Consider the following 20,045-nt stretch of genomic DNA (forward strand, 5'->3'; position numbering starts at 1 on the left):
CATAACGGAAGGGGCCGTTGACATACGTGCAATCAAAGTAGTACAGCAGGTCACCGATGTCACGGGTAGACTTTTCCCTAATGTAGGTTAGTTCTTCGGGCACAAGCTGTGGTGGAAACAACACCAGCCTATCCAAAATCCCGCACAGCTTTCTAAATTAGTAATATCTGCCTCGTACTTGTACAAGAGGCCCAATTCGCAACTCAATGGTTTGTATCTAACAGTTTTGCTTCAGTTTCCCTTTCACATCACACTGAGATAATAATATTGATTTCAAATACATTTACGACGTAAAATGACGGAAACAATCTAATTTTCTTAGCCATTCACTTCAAACATTACCCTGAACCTTAAGAAAACTTATGCATTAGTAATGAGACATTGTGCCTAACCATTATAAGCATGTCTAGCTTGACATATAAGCACAATGAAAAAGCGCGGTTACCGAAGGGTACGGGACTTCGCTTTTTTGGTCCCAAATCGTTCCTCTTCCGTCTGTTATGGCTTATCTGTCGACACCTTTGCATGGGATAAGGTGGTACCAGGTGTTGCACGTTTTGGACTCCCTGGCGACTAGGGTGAAGGAAGTGATGTAGGTGTGAATGAACGTATCTTAGCAGCACCACGCATTGCGTCATCAGTGACTCCACCAATCAACATCTAAAGAGCGTTGTTGACGTCACTTCCTTCTCCCCAGTCGCCTGGGAGTCCAAAACGTGCAACATATAGCCCCCCAGTTCTTCTAAAAATTGTGCAATTTCTATCGCATCCGCACTTTATCCCGGCCCGTGTTTCACCCGGGTAGCAAACACAAAGTAAAAAAATTAGGTGAGCTTTTGTCCGGGTGTGTGAAAAGACTGGTGAGCTTTTGTCCGGTGAGCTCCTGGCTGGTGAGCTTTTGTCCGGTTACCTCGCCAAACGCTCATTCTCCGCCAAAATGTAGGGCTAGAGGTCACAACCAGATGCCAAAGTTTCAGCCCGATCTTGAATCAAAAGTTATAAGTGATTTCTGAAAATTGCAATGCGGAGGGCAAGTTTGTCTGCCTCTTGCGCAGGGGGTAGCGGTGACATCAGAACGCCGAGCCCTAATTGGCTGATCGCGACCCCCTATCTGAGCGTTGTCTGCTCCTTTGCAACGTCGTTTGCGTCTGTTTTACCTTTCCTGCCGCTTTCGAAAGTGCAGAGGCCAGATTCACGAAATGATCTTACGCCAAAAATGTGCCTAAGACAAAACGTGAGAACAAATTCGTATTCACAAAACAAAATTATCGTAAGTTTTGCGCAGGTTACGACGGAATCCTAGGACAGCTCCGAAGCTGCCTTACGCACTTCTTATGATCAAATCAGCATGGCCGACAGCGTCGCTCAATTACTTGGTCGCGACAAACAACGGACGTTTATTTTTGTATGTGCTAGACATGTCCCGACTACAAGCAGCAAAAAAAAAAGTAAAAAGTACTTGAAATAAACCACAACGCACAAGAACGCTGGATCCACAACACCCGGGAAATGCTCCAACGGCCACGATTCCACTGACCCCGACCAAGCGAGCTCGGCAGATAGACCTAGCAGGCACTCCGACTTGGCTCAGGGGTTCTCTGACGGTCCTCGGCGAATATCGTCTGCCCACGACCGGCTGGCGTGCTGAACGGAATATGCCCGCGCCACCCTTGTGAACCCTTCCCGTATGATACTTTGATCGCTGACCTCAATTTTAGATTAAGAGGTCAATCTCTTCCTCGTCATCTCCTTGTTTTCCGAGGCAGCGGTGACTCTCGCCGGTGAAAAGGCGGTGAATCTCCGACAGACACGCAGGAAAGGTAAAGCAGCCATCGCTTTGACTAGCAGACGTAAAGCAGACAACAATAACTGCGCCAACCTGCCGATGCCGTTAAAGAGTGAGGAGTCTCGCTGCACACAAAAGAAGGGAAAAAGTATTTGGGAGGGAACTTGCGGACGCTCACTCTCGGTTCTTAGCAAACAAACCTTGGCGCCTCGGGACACCTCGCCAGTGAGTCCTTTGACTTCTCTCCTTGATGCGCGTCTGCTAGTTGTTAGACAAAAGCAACGTACCCCTCGAGTGATTTCGTCTGCCCTCTCTGGAAGGCGAAGTCGAGCTCGCTCGAAAAGACCTGCGCTTCCGAAAGTCGCATGAAAGGTAAGACAGACGCAGACGAAGTTGCGATCAGACTATGTTGCAAAGGTGCAGACGACGCTCAGATAGGGGGTCGCGATCAGCCAATCAGGGCTCGGCGTTCTGACGTAACCACTACTTCCTTTCTCATGTGCAGAAGACGAAAATGAGCCCACTTGCGAGGCGTATGGGAAAATGGCGGCCGACAGAGTTTTCGAACGCGTGGGGCTCTATGGCACAAGAAACCGAAAACTGGCAAAAATGGGCTCCATTTTCCCATTGAAATTTTCAGAAAATCACATAACTTTTGAATACGGTATCGGATCGGGCTGAGACTTTGGCATCTGCTGGTTGTGACCTCTAGCGCTACCTTTTGGCGGAGAATGAGTGTTCGGCGATGCCTAGTTTATTTTTGCAGTAAAAAAGCCCTAATTCTTTTCTTTTTTTTTGTGATATTCTGGATATGGCCGTAATCACCAGAAGCACCGCTTGTCGCGGGGTGCTGTTGCTTCTGGTGACGGTGTTGGAGATGTGGTATGAAGGCGTGTATGGGCGTGTAGGCGTGTAGTAAAAAATAAACTTTGTAGCTGAGTTGCCCGAGTTAGACACATTCCTCATCCTTTTCTGTCTTCGCGTTTTCCTTGAACGTCCCCGCCGGTCCCCGCCACTAGCACAGCCACTCTACTACGCTGCTAGCCAACAACCGATCAATCCAATCCAATCCAGTTCCCTGTCATTATGGTATTTGCTCCATCCTTTCTTTTACCTTGGTTTTCACGGTTCTTTACGTCGGCTACACTTTCCGGCACTACGATTGAGCAACAACTACACGGCTCGTCGTCACTCGGAGCGTCGACTCGCGGCGCAGAAGAGAGGAGAGTGCGCGCTGTAAGAAGCCACAACTGAGAGTCCACTTATCGGGGGGATGGAAAGCTCACTCACTCCAAGCCCGCGGCACTAAGAGGTTTGTGCGATAGCGCTGGCCCCCAAGCTTTCAGGGGCTTTCCCCCGCACATCTCGACTGCGGACACCTTCCGTCGCTTCCCTGACGGCGTCGCATTGTCGGTGCAGGTGTAGAGGAGGCCTCGGCATTCGAGGTATGCGGCCCTGCGCGCAAGAGCCACACGGCGCTCGCCCGGAGTCGTGCCGCCCGAGTGGCTTCTGCCCGCGTGTGCGCGACGGTCGGTCTCCGTCGGCCCTGCGGCAGCACTGCCGACCTTCCAGATCGACCTTGGTCCACTCCTGAGGGAGCTCTTCCGACCTGGAGCGAAGAGACGACCCCGCCGTCATCATGAGGTAGGCGCTCAGCGTTGCCGCTCGATTTCACAGCCCGCCTACTCCCATACTCCGTTTCATAGCCTACAACGCTGTCAAATCTACTGGCGCGAGCGTCTCATCTGCGCGAGAACGCGTGAAAATCAAACCCCAAGTCGAGACGCAGGCTCGTGCTTGCGGCTTTGACAGCGTTGCACACCAATGTGGAACTCTTGATGGACTTGGGGCGAGTCAAAAGCGTTACGTGCTCGCACCTTTCATGCGGTAGATGCGAGCGCGATTGCACGCCAAAGATAGCAACAAGAGAGCGCCCCAAAAGTGCTGCAAATCCACCAAGGGGGATCGCCACACATTGCACATTTGTTTCCACCTGCTGTGTTGGGTGAACTGGTGACGCCTTTATTAGTGATGCGCGCGACCAGCAGTGGCGCCGTGGTCACTCTCCACCATTGGCGAAACCACGGGCATAAGAGCATTGTCAGGCTGTCAACTTTGACGGTGTTTGTTGAAGAATACGATGGCGCCTAGCTTCCACTGTGCTCCTTCAAATGCACCTTCGAACTTGCCATCACAACTGATGGTAAGTGGCCAAGCTAACAACTGACGCCACGTCGAGGCAAATCCTGGTTGTGACGTCGCGGGTGGAAACCATAAGAGGGTGCCAGCGAAACAGAACAGTGCTAAGAGGGGCACTGTTGCCTGCAGAGTGCTGATGAGAGTTGCTTGTTCTCTGCATTAAAGGGACGTTGAACCGAAATCTGGATTCAACAAAACACGGCGGCAAAAGTGTGCAACGGGATGCTACAAACTCCAAAACATCACTCGTACAGCGATATCTCGAACGGATGACCATATATTTAAAAAAAGGAGGCGCATTTGACAGATATGTTTACGTCTTGTTTCTCCGCGAAGGAGAGGGAACGGCCTCGTGTCTGCTCCGCGTCGCCGCCTTGAGGGGGCAAAGGGAAGGGAGGAGGAAACAAGATATCTTGACGTCACGCACCACGTCGGCCTCATTCAATCTTGACCTCTTTTTCCAAAAATACGGCCGTCCATTCGAGATATCTCTTTGCGAGTAGTGTTGTAGGGGTCGTAGCGTCCCGCCTGCAGCTCCTGCATTGTTTTCTGAAATTAAATTTCGGTCACCATCTCTTTAAGAAGCGTGTTTGAGAGTCAAAGCTTGCTTTCTATAGACTAATTTGCCAGTGGCTCCTAAGCTCGGTGTCATCCCCTACTAGTGCTGAACCCACCATTTAGTTACCTTTTTCCTCGAGATTGTTTATTGCAGTTGGCAACGAATCATCTTCCAAAAGATGCAAAGTGCAGCTGGAGACGACAGACTCAAACGCGCGTAAAGTCTTGGGTGCTGCTCACTCCTGGCACGCAATCGCTTGTGCAAATGCTTGAATGAGGCAGAATGAGAACCTCTCGTTTGGTTTGGTCCAACAACAAAGTGCAGAGTGCACAAAGTGCAAAGTAGTCCCGGAAATTCTCTCCGTGTAGTCGTCGGTCTTAAAGACTGGAAAAAGATAAGTCCCTCCTCTGCCAAAAGGCGCATTCATGCTCGCGGCTCGGAGCGGTTGCATGACTGGCTTGCAGCGTGCGACCGAATGAGACAGAATGAGGATAACAGGGTGTGTCTTTCAAACAATCTCCAGTACACGCTCCATTTCCTCCGCCATGCTTTGGCAACAACACAGAAGCATTGTCGAATGTCGAAAGCTCACACTGGGGGCGGGACAACCGAAGCTCCTCTCTGCCGTTCTAACTCTGTTGGTGGTTTTAGCAACCACCAGCATTCACAGCCGAGCACACGGTCGGCATGTCGCAGCCACCGTGTCAACCGACTCCGACCTTCCTGCCCCTGCACAAGTTTGCATTCTACTGCTTTCCCATTTTCCTCGTAATGCAGCTACATAATCATTGCTTTTTACCATAATAGAAAGACTCATAAGCATTGACCTTGTTCCTTTGGAACTGTAAAACGGGAGCACAATCCCTGAATCAACGTGCTCTGGCTCGAGCTTACATGGGCGTATATGGCATGATATGTAGAATCACTAGACAAGCTACGCTTCAGTGACGACGCTTCAGCCGTCTGAATGGATGGATGGGATTGCAACGGCTGTACCCATTAGGACAGGCGGTAGCTTGCACCACCTAGCCTGGTAGCGTGATACTTACAATGGACCTTTTTCCAGTAAGCTTCTGCATATGCGTATACTCCGGCTGTCTCTATTTTCGCAGGACACCATGACGCGGTGCCCTGCGAAAATGGTGACAACACCACCTTCAGCCTCTATCTTCGCGCATATTTAGTCTATTTTGACGCTTTGTTTTTTAGTGTCGGTAGTATGGAGTATAAAAAAACACTGAAAATCAATAGAACGGCACGCTACCAATGTGTTTTGACGGGCGGAGGCATGTTGGGCTGCTCTCCTATTGTAGTTCGCAGACAACTCCCCAGACGGCGCTTGTTACTCGAAAAACATCCATCGGATACTATTGCGTGATGTCCGGTGGGAATCACATGAATCACGCAGTCTGCGGTATCGATACGTGTAACAAGCGAATTCGTAGTGGGTTCCCAGTAGGGATATGCGAATAGTGATTTTTCAGTTTGAAGCGAATGGTTTTGTAGTACAAATAATTTCGAATCGAATTGAATAATTTCAAAGCAAAGCGATTAGATTGTGCCCTGCAATACAGTTATGGTAAACAACCCTTTAGACTAGGGAACACAAAAAAGGGACGAACATAGGAAGGTCTGAAGGGCTCTCTACCATGATCATAGGCGTAGACTTCGTGGGGGCATAGGGGCTCGTGCCCCTCCTGGTGAGATCCAAGGAAGGGGGGGGGGGGGGGGAGCAGAGCCCCCCCCCCCCGGGCCTGGGCCATGATCCTTACCAAGACGCTGTTTACATGCCATGTAACGAGCTTCTAGTAGTGGCAGGTAAACAAAATAACAGCTTCAATCTCCAGTTCTGGTGAAAAAGTAATGCCCCCCCCCCCCCTTTGGAGAACTTCTCAGCCTGCCCCCTCCGGGAAAATGGAAAGTCTACGCCGCTGACCATGATCGTTCACTAGGTCGCCTTTGCAATTACTCTTGTTTCAATACAGTCATGTATCATTATAATGGACACTTCCCTTTCCAAGAAAATTCGTCCATGGCAGAACCACGACGCACAACGCATTCTAGATAAAATTTCAGGCTTCTAGCCCTCACACCTGCAGTCTGCAGCGTTGAATGCGCATTAAAGGGGCCCTGCAAGGACTTTTTTACTGGTCTTTAATTTGCACCAAACCTGAGTGCACTGAACGTAGTAACATATTGAAACTTTTCTTTGCTCGAATTTCACATTATTTTAAAAGTTATAGGCAAATTAAAATTACAAAAACAAGCAAAAATAACCTCCCTCATGACGTCCTTGGTTGCTTGAGTAGCCGTGAATTAGAAGAGGGGTAGTGAGCTCAGCGAGCGCTCACGGCTGCTGCACTCCGTGTCGACGGTGCGAGAGGGCGCCACTAAAGCATGTTCTGGATAGGCTGTATGCAGCAGGCAGCCAGGGCGGTTCGCATTGCATTTGCTGCGCGATTAAACACTAATTCGGCATGACATTTCATTGGCCACAAATGACAGCAAACACGGGGTAAAGATCAAATCAGAACGGGAGCCACTTCGCGCTGCCATACCGCCAAAAGGCCAAACCGCAAGACAAAGCTTCTCTCCGAAGGCCTTCGGAACGCTCAGAGCCGGTCAGATCCTCCTGTCCATACGACCGCAGCGCCGCCGCGTACATCCGGGACCTTTCCGTGTCTGTGCCTGATCCCACTACTCTTTTCTAGTATGCTCCGCCTTTTCCACCGCTTGGTGGCGGGTATGTCGATGGGTCATTTCTTGTTTCTTTACTTTATAAACTGCATTTGTTTCTTTTCTGATCTAAAATACTGAACAAAAACTACTTTTATAAATAGTTGAAACGGTTTGTGCCACTTATATTTTGTATTTCGACTAAAAAGAAGCTTTTAGCGGCTCTGACCAGTAGTAAGCCCAGGACCAAAGATGTCACATATTGCGCGCTTTCGGTACCGTGGGTCGCCCCTGTAGGTGGAAGAGGTTTCCGCGTCGTCTGGTTAAAATACGATGCACTGATATTTAGTTACTCTCTCCGTGCCCGCTGGCTTGCCCGAACCCCGAAGGACGTGAAAACTGCAAAAAAGGTAGACGCTTAAACATAATTGCAGGGCCCCTTTAAAAATGGGTGCATTACGAAATTGCTCGATGCGTCGCACAACATGTTGGTTTGCGCACAAGCCATCTTCAACGAAAAGGAAAAAACATGCAAAAGACGACAAGCAACGCATGCATACTATTTTCGTTTTTTTCTTTCTTTTGTGCTTTAAGGTATGTTTTGCAGCATATTGAACTTCAAAAAACTTCCAAAACGTTTGAGTTTGCTGAGCAGCCTTATTCGATTCGAGTTTCGAATCGAATATAGCATTTTTCGCTGTAATACTTGAAAGTTTTGAGTATTCCCAGAACCCTGGTTTCGGGCGTTTAAGCACCATGGAACCTGAGTTGGCCTCAAACGCGAGGCTTTCAAGCTTCAAATATAGTGCACAAGATTTTTAGAAGTTCCACATGACTACTTGCTAGCAAACTGCAGTGTTAGTGACACTTGTCATGCTGGGATTTTTTAAAGTCCTGCACCTCGAAAAAATTAGACAGACAAAGGTTGCCTCGATGGAAGCCACATGATGGGATGTACAAAGGTTGCAGAGCATGTCCACATGCTCTGCAACCTTTGTATTGGAGGTTTTGCACTCAGTTCAAGATATTAAAACATTAGATAATTAATTTGCCCCTAATTAGCCCATGTCACGAAAAACATCTGGACTTGCTCAATAGGACTGCAAATAAAACTGCATTAATTCGACGTGCGTAGCGTGCATTAGCGTTTTCTAAGTCTTGCCACAAGTTTAGCTGAAACACCCTGTAAAACAGTGCCGTGCCGCAGTTTGATCTTGGCAGTTTTAGTGCACCAGTTGGTTTTAGGAGGTCAGAAATAAACTTGCGGTACTCTAGACAAATCTTTTTAGAGGGGACCGACGGTGTCATTAAAAAAGGGGGGAGTAACGGAGTATGTTCTGTTAGAATGCTTGCTTGCTGTAAACACTTGATACTGTTCAGAGTACTTTAACTTCACTTGTGTCCTTGCTCGAGGTTGTAATACTTTTTTGTTATCTTTTTTCACATTGTGCAACAAAAAAGTACTATACAGTTGCGCTAAATGTCGGAAACACACAAAGAAAAAATTTATTCCTTTAGATTAAGTTCTAATTGAAACAGACGGTTGGATTGCTTGTAACATTTCTGCAGAAGGCAGAGACCACGTGAGGTACCTCGAGGTTATGTGGCGACGTGCAAATTTTCACAAGGTGCCGACTTCATTTTCCAGTCATTGGGTCATTTCTAGGGTGATCCCTAAGTCAGATTCCTCAGAAAGCTGTCTTCGATTTGGATAGAAAGATCCACACTCTTGGCTTGTTTTCACGGTGGCGCTATGCATCCATTTTTCTTTGGGTACGCAGGTTGGGGATTTCAATGATAGGGACAGTACAACACCTCGACTGAATTTGTACGATAATTTGCAGACGACATGACCAGTGACCCAAAGTTTGAGGAGAGAAAGCGTGGTCTGACAGCGTGGACGCCGGATTGTTACCCCGCAAAACCCTTGACAGATAAATAGGGTGGCAGCAGTGGCTCTTATGCTGTTAAATGTGTCAGAAAAATCGGCTCCTTCCAAACCCTTGTGGCATCGTTGCCGTGAGGCGGCTCTGCAGTTGCCTCGCCTCGGACACGACCACATGGTCGTGTCGCTGCGGGGTCGATTGGGATCCCGAATCTGGCTCCCGACGTGCCGCCTTCTCTCCTAGCCACTGGATGGCGCTGCAGGCGCCCCAGGGCTTCACCCTATGCCTTCCTACTGTAAAGGGCTTCACCCTATGCCTACCGAAGACAACATAGATTTAATAAAGTCATTGGGTTTTAGAGACAGCGAAGGGAGAGTGGATTTCAAGACTGTAGAGATTACCAAGCAAAGATTAAGTGAATGGTGGCAGAAATCGAGAGAAAACTAGGTATGTTCTTATTCACTGATGGCAAGGGGGTTTCATAGTCTCACTTTCTTTGCACTGCAGAGTGAATATAGATTTCACATTTAAATATTCTAAGCTTAAATGGTAAAACAAAATGGCTAGGTGGCGTAAGCTACCGCCCGATCCAGAGGGCTCAGCCGTATTCATCCATCCATCCATCCGGCAGGCGAGGATTAACCTCCTCGCCCATCGATATAAGACGGGGAACGGGGGAGCGAAAGAGTCTCTCGGGACTCCGAGGGGGTCGAGAACAAGCAAGTGCAAGCGACGGCTCTTGGGGAAGTACGGGACACGAGGCCTGGGGGCCCTCTTTGTGCCTAGATTTGGGGAAAACCTTTCCGTGCCAGTGTTAATCTTTGTGTGATGTCACTTTTATTTGTAGTTTAGATTCAGTGTTCTGAGTGTCTCGTTTTGTGAACCAAGAAAAGGGAGTGGAACCCTGCTCCTGTGAAAGAACCAGGCTTGACTCGGGTTGTTGACGGATCACGTGGGAACTGGCGTATCGGCGGCGGTACGCAAATTCCTACACTACCTCCATGCATTTGTTGCTAACTCAGTCGTCTGTGAACATGTCCTCTGTTGACCTTTTGTTGGTCTCATTTCTTACAGGAAGAGAATTAAGGCCCGTTCACACTCTTGTGACCTTCTAAAACTAGGTGCCTTAAAACTTCTTACAACCGGAGGACACACTGGCACCATCTATTGGGTAGCAGTGTAAACTTGGCGGTCCGGCATATTTTCTATTTCTCTCGCGCATTATCCTTTCTTTCTTGGCTCGAAAAACTTTTGTGAATGTTATGAACGAGCCTTTCTTATAGGTATTATGCACATTTGACCTCGGAAACCCCGCAAAACCTTTGCTTTTGTGAAATGCAGTTCCAGGTTCACCGCATAGATGGCGCCAGAATGCCAGTGTGTTTCCTCGTCCTAAGAAATTTTAAGAAGTTTTAACAGATCTCATTTCTCTCGGTCGTACTCGGTTGCAAGAGTGTGAACGGGCCTTTACGCCTTCAAACTTCATGAGGCAAAACTGACCCACTAAATGTATGTTTGGCGAAAGTTCGAGCTTTAAGTGCGCAGGCGCGGATTTTTTCGGCTAATTTTACGACGTACGATGCCGAGCTCTGATCGGCTCTGATTGGAGGGTAGTGGGTAGATCTCAAGACAGCTTGCTTTGAGGCCTGCCCACTATTCTAAAATCGGAGCCAATCAGAACTTGGTGTCGTTATGATGTCAACGCAACCCTTGCACAAGAAGGAGACGACTTGCTCTCCGCATTAGTTTCAAACAGTTGTGGAAAAGGGGGTGGGGGCGCTGTCGAAGGCCACCCAATATGAAAAATTCTGGAGTTCGCCTCCAGTCGCATGTCACTTGTGAGGTGTCACCGATAGGCTGAACTGCCACAAGCCGAAAAATCAATCAGCGAGTGACTGCTCTAAACCAACCGCTCTTGCAACCAAAAGGGGGTTGCGCGACTGCTGCAGGTCACAGGTATGAATGCGCCTTAGCAATCTAAAGACCGGTTCACACACTTGCGTTTGGTTGCAGCCGAGTGCATTGTGCAGCCTAGTGGTCACTTACTACGAAAGAATGCACTGTCGCCATCTATCGAGCAGCCCTGGAACACCATCAATTTCCGTACATTTTAATTTCTTTTCTTCTTAGACATTCTTTTACCGTAAGCTCAAAAAACTTTTGACAATGCTAAAAAACAATTGTTTCTCCTAGACAGTGTGTATATTTCATCCCGCATATAGTGCAGAACTTTCACTCTAGGGAAATGCAGTTCCAGAGCCACCTCATAGATGGCGCCACAAACACAGGTGCACAAACCAGTTTAAACCGTCTAAATTTATGATTTTTTATGACGAGATAACACACTGGTCCCATCTTTCGAGTAGCCCTAGTTCTGATGGGCACATTTTGTTTTTCCTCATTCTTTTATTGTTGATCTGAACTAAACTTGGCAATCTTGTAGGCAGCCAACTCCCACAGATAGTGCGCAGTTAGGTCTAGTTAAAGACGGAGCATTGGAGGGGCTATTTGCACAGCAATGCGGGGGCCACCCAACAGATGGCGAAACCGTGTTGTCTCTTTGTAAGCAGTCACAAGGGTCGGTCACGGTCGGTCACGGTCGGACGCGAAGTTGCGAACCAGCCTCAAATGTAGCCGCCTCTCGGGGGGGCTATGGGGAAAGAAAGAGATCCGTTTGTCGCACTTGTAGTGGTAAAGTTGAGAACTAAGCTGATGGGGACAACAACATGAATTGCTCCTTTGTTCTGCTGACATGGCGCTCGGTTGGGGCTTGTGTTCAATCAGTAAAGGCCCAATTTAACACGACTTCCAGCCGAACGCTGAGCACTTGTATCCAATCTATGCACTGCACTTAGTCGAAGAAGATGGCGTAAAGAATCCAGTTCACATGCCTTGTGTTGGGTAAGCACCAATCCTTGCGGAAAACAAGTTGGACGAAGTACCCCCTAAAGGGGCTGTTCGGCCGAAGTTTCGTTGCACTTACACGGCGCCGCTCCTCTCCCTGGCAAGGCTCTCCTGTTCTAGTTTGGCGTGCAGTTGTTGGAGTAGACGACGTGGGTGGCTGGCACAGATTGTCATGCCGGCCTCCCTCTTCTGGGAAGCAGGGTGCCGAGGGCTAAAGAATGGGGCACCAGACATGGTTTGGTAGTCAACTGCTGCAGTAGCGTCTTTAACACGAAGGGAAGTATCTGCCATGGTGTTTTATTCGTTTCCCGGGAGGTGATTTCAGGAAGATCGCCGGGAAGCATGAATTGGCTGTGCAGGGGACAGGGCAAATTATTGCTTCCTCGTTTCTCTGCGTGAATTGGCATTGCAAATACGCTTAGTTGCCATGTTAATAGATCCAATGGTTCCTGTGGTTGCCAACAAAAGGAACCGGAATATTTAGTAAGTCTATAAAACGTTGAGAACCAAACCCGTCCAGCCTACCTGCCAACGTTGTTCCCTGATGCTTTTAACAAAAAGGGGAGTCTAGGCGACAAAAGACACATCAGGTAAAATGAGGCAAAGAATCCCAGCTGACATTGTGCACAAGCTTGCATACATAGACTATTTATACAGTGGAACCTACCTGGGCCACCATTTGAAGATTTATGAATGAGAATCAGAGTTTGCTATATTTCTTGCATAGGGGGAGAAGCAGTATTGAAGCCCTTTTCCTATGTGGAAGTTTGAGATCTATCAAGTATAACTAAGCCTAAGCAGCACTAAAAAAAAAGATTACATTTAAAATTTGTTTATTTACTTGCAGCTGTTCTAAAATTATAATTTTAAAATCACTTAGAAATAACAAAGAAACATCATTATTGGCTTAAATGCAAGTCTATTGTGATGGTGCATTTTACTTATAAACATTTGAGTGGATTACTGCTGCACATACTTGGATTAAGATTCTGCCGTTTGGACGGCTGCTGTACATGTGCTCAAACTCAACGTGGAAAATTGGGAATCATACACATGTTCCATTTTCCACATGCCGTGGCAGCTTACATTGTCACAGTGTGCAGTAATAGTTAACTTTGTCATTCAACCCGCTCAGAACACCTAGGAACAGGTGAGCGGTGGTCATGTTTGCACCCCGCTTCTGTTTTTTGAGCGGCGTGCCTCATTCTTGTGGTCTGGCTGTGCAGGTGTTGTTAATGACCGCATTCACGTAAATTCAAACAGCTGCATCAGGGACGGCGCCAGGATCTTCATAATGGGAGGGCAGTGGGGAGGCGAACCAAATTGGGGGGGAGGGGCGGTTGCTTTGAGGTGCTGACGCCCACGGGCTTATGCAAGATAGCTTATGCGGTGTGCTCATTGAAAAGGGAAATGCGGAGGCACGAGGAGGAAGACGGGGGGGGGGGGGGGGGGGGGTATCACAGCAGGGACCTCTGCCCCCTGTGCTCAGCCTCACAACCAGGTTTTGCTTCCCTTTCTGAGACAGCCCCCTCGACTTTAACTAAGCTCCCCTTCGTTCACGTCTCCGGTCTCCGCTGAAGATAAGCACCACAGAGCGGAATACGGAGAAAAGCCAGCAGGCGTCACAAAGGGAAGCTGCTTTTTCTAAAGCGCTTGATAGCTTACTCGCCCGCGGTTAGGGAGACATGAAGGCACCCTACCCGCGGTACGACTTCCAGTGGCTGGAAGTTAATAGAAAAAAAAAAATAAATAAAACGCATGAACGGCTCTAAAGTCTGGACACTCGTTGCACTGGGTCTTCAAGCCGACGTCGTAGGCAATTATTTGTGTACAAAGCTGCTTCAACTTGGGGTGGCAGAAGAAATTTTAGGGGAGGCGCCGCCACCCCTCGCATCCCCTTGGCGCCGTCCCTGAGCTGCATCATGCTTACAGCAGCCAGTAACTCCAGCTTTGGCAGAGCACTTGCTGGAGCTCAAGAAGCGTATGAGATAGCACGGCTGTATGCAAAAAGACAGTTTAGACACTATAACACCCTCACCTGCACCCGAATAGCTCAGACTTCCTAGAGCGAGCGAAACCGCGCAGAAAAACAGCATTTATCTTAAGGCAGATGCTGTAAATTACGCTGTCTTGCACTTGTGAGACGCGCTTTGCAGTCAACAATTATTCTCTCAGAATCAGCTCGTCCACCCCGGAAACTTGCCACGCAAGCAACCCTCCTGTGCGGAGATTTGCCGCCCTAAAAAATAACCAATCTTTTAACAGGGAGGAAGCCGCAATAACATTGCAATATGCTGTTGACGGGACAAATCAACACCACACTAGGGCGATTTTCTGCTGTGGCACAGCACCACTAGTATCATTCCAGTGTGCCCCTTGGCCCAGCCAAACAAGCGTATAGGACGGTTCCTAGTGATGTACTTCCGGCTAGAAATCTCGCCAGCCGCCACGTTCACGAATTTTGTCCGGACTTCTTTCTACGTGCGAATGCAGTGATTTCTAGACTGCTTGAGTTCTTTTGCATTGTGATGGACTGGGCCAGCCAGATTTGTCGGGACCATAAAAGCGCATTGGCTGGTACCAAAATTTTGTACATGCCGGTCTCCGGCGATCGAGAAGCCGATCCATTAGCGGGGCGACTTCGAAAGGAAAAAGAAGTGAAGTAAGTGTGGGTTTATGGTGCCTAATATTGCCCCGTGCATACTTACCAAGTTCTGCGGTCGACGGAGCCCCTTGCCATGCTTGTGCGTTTCACCGACACCAAAAACGATGCCTGCGTCTGTATGCAAACAAGTGGGGAAAGTCGCGGATGCCGTTCTGAAATGAAATCGCGCTGAAATGCGGCATACCGGAAGGTATGTAGTGTGTCATGGAACCAACCCTCAGTTCGATCACCTCGCTAAGACCCTCTCGAGCGACGGCAAAGCAAACCGCTTCCGGCCCAGCACCCCCGGTCCTCCCTGCGTTCGCGTGCCACGGCTACAGTGCCCGAAATGCGTCTTTGACCGGTGCGTTTGCCATCCCGTCCCACCCGTGCGTCGAAGGTAGTCCTGAAGTGGCAAAAACGACGTCGCAGAAGCCGCCGTGTCCCGCTGTCGTATGCCGTGATCCTTCCGGTTCAGTTTAGAAGTTTCGGCAGAGAGCTCGAGTGAACGTAAGAGTCGCCGTTGTTGCGGCATCCCAACTCCCGGCTGCCGAAGCTTCCGTGGACCGTCGAGCCGGAGAGCGACCCGCAGCGGAACGGGCGTCTGCCGCATCCACTACCGCAACACCGCCGGGATCATGGCCGGCGGTGGTGTGACGCGTCTACGACCTTGTCGTGCGGAAATCGAGGGACCGCTTTTTAGTATGCGGTCAACACGTCTGTCGGAGACGCGTTCCGGCTACCATAGTCAGGCCGGCCTCCTCTCGCTTCGCAGCCGGGAGGAGGCCCTGGGCGCGGCAAGCACGGACGACCTGCTGCCCCTGGCGAGCGTGGCGGGCCCGTCGGCAGACCAGGAGCCCAGCCAGCCAGCCACGGCCGCCACCTCCCAGAACACCACCCCAAGGGAGTCCCCCCAGACCACGCCGGCCCTGGCGCGGAGGGCCTCCAATGCCCCGGCACTCAAGCTCAACTTGGACGATGCCACCTGGAGCACCGTGCGAATGCCCAAGGCTGCTGGCGCCACCCACCTGGCACACCGCAGGGAGACGGAGAGGCCGACCAAGGGCTTCAGTGCGAAGGTACAGGCCCTTTTTCCTGTCGGCTAATTGGTTATTAGCCACAAAAATCAGTTATTGCTTTTTGTGGCTAAAGCTATAATCGTGAAATTGTAGCTTTAGCCTACAAATTATTGACCACTGAGGGCCCCATTTTTTGGCAAAAACAGGTGATCTCTTTATGTCGCTAATACTCTTTTGTGGTTCCCAGCTTGCTTGGGAGCTTTTAGTGTCATTGTCCGCACATTATTTTTTGCAGCTAATGATGTACTGCAATTCATCATTATTTGCCTAAAAATCATGTTTTTGGACAGTGAAAAGAAACTCGATGTTTGCTTGTCAGTAGCAATTTATTGTGTAACCTACAGGACTGAAAAATAGTTTGGAGGAAAAAAAAAGTACTGTAAAATACTGAGCATGCCCTCTTGTAAGCAAACCCCCCCCCCCCCCTTTCCCCCCTTTAATGAAAATTTAATATTGTATTTTCCAATGTATAAGACACACTTTTTTTCAAAAATTTTTGCAGTGCATCTTTACAACGGTGCAGCTTATATGTATATTTTTTTTTTCTTTTTGGAAAACTTTGATGGAACTCCTGTTGATGCTGTAGTCTTTTCTTAACTATTATGACAGCTCAATGTGAACAATGCGTCCTAAATGCAAGTCAACCTCCCCAAACTAGAGTTTTTGAGAGCGCGTCGGAAGACGACGACTTTGAAGACTTCGAGTAATAAAATGTTTCTTCTGCAATTATGCAGGATGTTTCTTAATGCGTGGTTGTGCAATTATTTCCCCACAAATTTGTCGCTTCGTAAGTGTTCTTAGAGACGCATCTTATACACAGGTGCGTCTTATATACTAATTTTTACTTAGAAACTTGCAAAAAGGGGGGGGGGGGTGCATCTTATACAACGATGCGTCTTATACACCGGAAAATACAGTATTTTTGTTGCCGCCATCTTGAATGTTATTCCCGAACCGATTAAGGGCTCCCTTCCTATTTTGATTGGATAATCTCTCAATTTGGAGGGGGCATTTGCTTGGTATCTTACAACACCTTAGTTTTCGTGAGGTTTATTTTATTTATCTATTTATTTATTACTCAACTTGCCTGCTGCTTATTCAAAGTTCAAGGCAACTACAATCATGCAGTGTAATGTAACACAATGTGACAAACGAGGCAATAACAAAAGAAACATACTACATCGCACAAAAATATGGGTAAATCAAACTGGTACCACAGTCGCAAAACAAAAAATGTAAAAATAAAAAAAAAAAGGAAGGGAACATTGGAGTATTGTTTAGTATTTGGCAACATCAACCTGAAAAGTGTCACCCTTCTGGAAAAAGAGCTGAAACCTTATTCATTATACTAATGAACATATATTGGTAATTCAATAAAAAGTCAATTAGATATTGTTAAGATTAAGAAAAGCAGGTGAGTGTGAAACTGGAAATAAACATTAATGAGGCGAAGTTGTGCCTTCAAATAAAACAAGATAATACCGTATATCCTGCTTTAGGCGAAGCAGCGCACTGCCGCTGCTTCTATGCATAGACCACATTCAGGAAAGATCTATGTTTGAGCACGCAATCACAGCTGAGAAAGAATTGAAAGAACTAGAACTACATAGAAGAGTAAATATCGGCAAAAAGAAAGAACAGGACTGGTGGGGTTTGAACCCTGTACCTTCGGGTGGCAGCTGTGTGCCCTACTAACTCCGCCATGCACGCAGTAATGCTTTCCCAAGAAATCCACAGTTTGAAATAAAAATTGTACCAGATTGCAAATGGGACTCCATACTTGACTCTTGAGGCATTACCTAGCTTCCTCATGCATTCTCAGGCGTTACCTAGCTTCATCGGGGATGGAAAGATGAAGCAAACGTGCAAGCGGTGGGGCATGAGAGCGAGTGGAAACGTAGTGAAAAGTGAGCAATTTACATTGCTCGGTTTATCCCTTCCATCCATTTTAATATGTGACCTCGGAAAGGCAGTGTTATTGTGACCACTTTCTATGTTCGTATTGTCACAAATGACGGACGATGAGGCAGGAGAAAACGGGTACAACTAAAGATATAATGGGGGGCAAACTTGTGCCAGAAACGAAAAAGAAAAGTACACAGAGAAAGCAGCGGCCAGCATTGATGGCAACAGCAGTAAGCGAGGTGTGTCGGCATAATAGCTGGCTATCGCGGTGAATGAATCGGCAATACGGCGCACCTGTCTTTATCTGCTATGCTTTTCATCTCCAATATTTGACTTAGAATGTTTGGAAATAGCTAGGGCGAGACTGACTAGGCAAGGTCCTTCTGGCCTCCTTATCTCTTACACTCGAGTACACGAGTAAATATGGCATTGGGTGATTCCACGTCAAATGTCCCAGACGTTGCACTCAACCCACCTCCGATTTCTAAAACAAAAATGCAAGGGTTTTTGCTGCAATGTCCGTATCCGTGCCCTGAAATAGTTTTGACGAAGAAAATGTTTTGATGACGTGACCGTGGGGTTAACTTTTAAAAAGAGCGTGAAACTAGGCATCACTTAATGATTGATGAAAAATCCACTTTTTTTTATGAAACATCCAACAATATTTTTTTCTTAAATTTGCACGGCTTTCGACTTACATTGTGTTTGGGCTTGTGCAGTTTTGTATAATTTAAATATTTTTTTAAAACACAATTTTTGTAGAAATTTTAACATTTTTGTCGTTTTAATAAAAAATATCTAATTGCTCCCATGACTTAATAGAACATTTTACCGGCTGCCCTGCAGGTATATAACCTATAAAAAAATGTCTAAAACGGCTCAATGAAATATCTTCCAGAAAAAAAAAAAATCCTGAAGTTGCCAGAAAGTGTGTTTGGACGCACAAACAGCCGTTTATTTTACCCTGAGGTGGTCCAAGTAAAAATACAAAGTATGGTGGGTTTGGAAGAACAATCGATTGTCTTTTGATTCTGAAAGTTTGATCAAAGTTATCTTTGTTTAAAGCGAGAAAACAATTTTTGAAGTTGAACTCTCGCACCACATCCCAACGTCGCTTCTTAACGGCTCTTCGCCGCACAGCACGCCACCTGCGACGATAGCTGGCACGATTAGACCCAAAGAGAGAATGAAGTTTGCTGCCGCTTCACCTTGTCCGTCTTCCCAGCTGTAAGGAAAGAAACGGGGGTATCGTGTAATAATCTCGTGTAATAAACGGAGGTGCCTCCAGCAGGTCCATTGTGCCCTTTGTACCCGAGGGCGGCGCGAAATGCGATGCCTAAACGACGGGGGCCGTCAGGCGACGTAGACTTCTCCATGCCATGCCAAAGGTCCCACGGCCACCTCCGATTTCTAAAATAAAATTAATGACTCTTCACTGTAATATTTGTGGTGCCTCTCTAAAGTGTCTTTGACGAAAAACAAATTTTATCGGGTGCTGGCGGTTTGAACTCGTAAAAAGGGAGTGAAACTAGGACTCATTTAATAATTGATGAGAAAAAAGATATTTTTTCGTGGAACGCTGGAATATTTTTGCCTAAAAATAGTATGGTATTTGGATTGCTATGTAATAAGGATGATGGAATTGAATATGCGCAAAGCAATTAAAAAAAAAAGGAAAATATGAGCATTTTAGCATATTTTAGTTTTGTTACAAACTGCTGCAGACAACTTAATTTTTGTGAGGACCTAATTTTCGTGAATCGGCTACAATTCGCGAAAAAGGGGCCCCGTGAACGATTTTGGTAAAATGTAAACACATGGCATCTATATTAAGATCCCATTGCATCGCAAAAATTAGAACCCGCGAATTATTTAGAAATTTCAGCTTTGACCTAAATCGAGAAATATTGAGCCCGCAAAAATTAAGTCATTTACAGTATCTCGTTGCTGCAAGCGACTATAAAAATTATTATTGACAGCCCTGTAGGTATACTGTACTCAAAAAAGGCTTCAAACCGTACAACTACCGTAGAATACCGCGCATCTGCCCATTCCACATTAAACGCCCATTACCAAATTTGTAAGATCTGAGAAAATACGCACAGTATGTCATATTTGCGTCATATGTACAATGGAAGACCGGACAAGCGCCCATCCCCCATTTTTTTGCGATTATCTCCAAAGTTTGAGTGGGCGCTTGCCCGATATTTTACAAGCAAAAAAAAAAAAAAAATTAGTGCAAATTTGCGTTTTGTCAATTCCGCCTCGGGGTGGCCCAAAGAAAAATACGAAACATGGTGACTTTTACAGGAGAGTGTATTGCCTCTTGAAAATAATTTTGTTTTAAAGAGAAAAAACAAGACATTTTGAAGTTGAGCTCTCGCGCCGCAGCTTGGCGTCGTTTCTT

At 47.2% G+C, this 20,045-nt stretch overlaps 1 protein-coding gene across 1 annotated transcript in view; it reads left to right on the plus strand.

The window, feature by feature from the left end:
- The first annotated feature begins 2,871 nt into the window (after nt 1-2,871).
- The window catches only part of LOC8029181 (myogenesis-regulating glycosidase), a 55,535-nt gene continuing 38,361 nt past the window's right edge, over nt 2,872-20,045 (plus strand). The window contains exons 1-3 of the mRNA XM_029966320.4: nt 2,872-3,098; nt 3,206-3,430; nt 15,430-15,733. Coding sequence (XP_029822180.1) covers nt 3,426-3,430; nt 15,430-15,733 — 309 coding nt within the window. The 5' untranslated portion in view covers nt 2,872-3,098; nt 3,206-3,425. The remainder of the gene's footprint in view (nt 3,099-3,205; nt 3,431-15,429; nt 15,734-20,045) is intronic.

This window comes from Ixodes scapularis, unplaced genomic scaffold (assembly GCF_016920785.2).
Source record: "Ixodes scapularis isolate PalLabHiFi unplaced genomic scaffold, ASM1692078v2 PGA_scaffold11__112_contigs__length_91849675, whole genome shotgun sequence".
Taxonomy (NCBI): Eukaryota; Metazoa; Arthropoda; class Arachnida; order Ixodida; family Ixodidae; genus Ixodes; species Ixodes scapularis.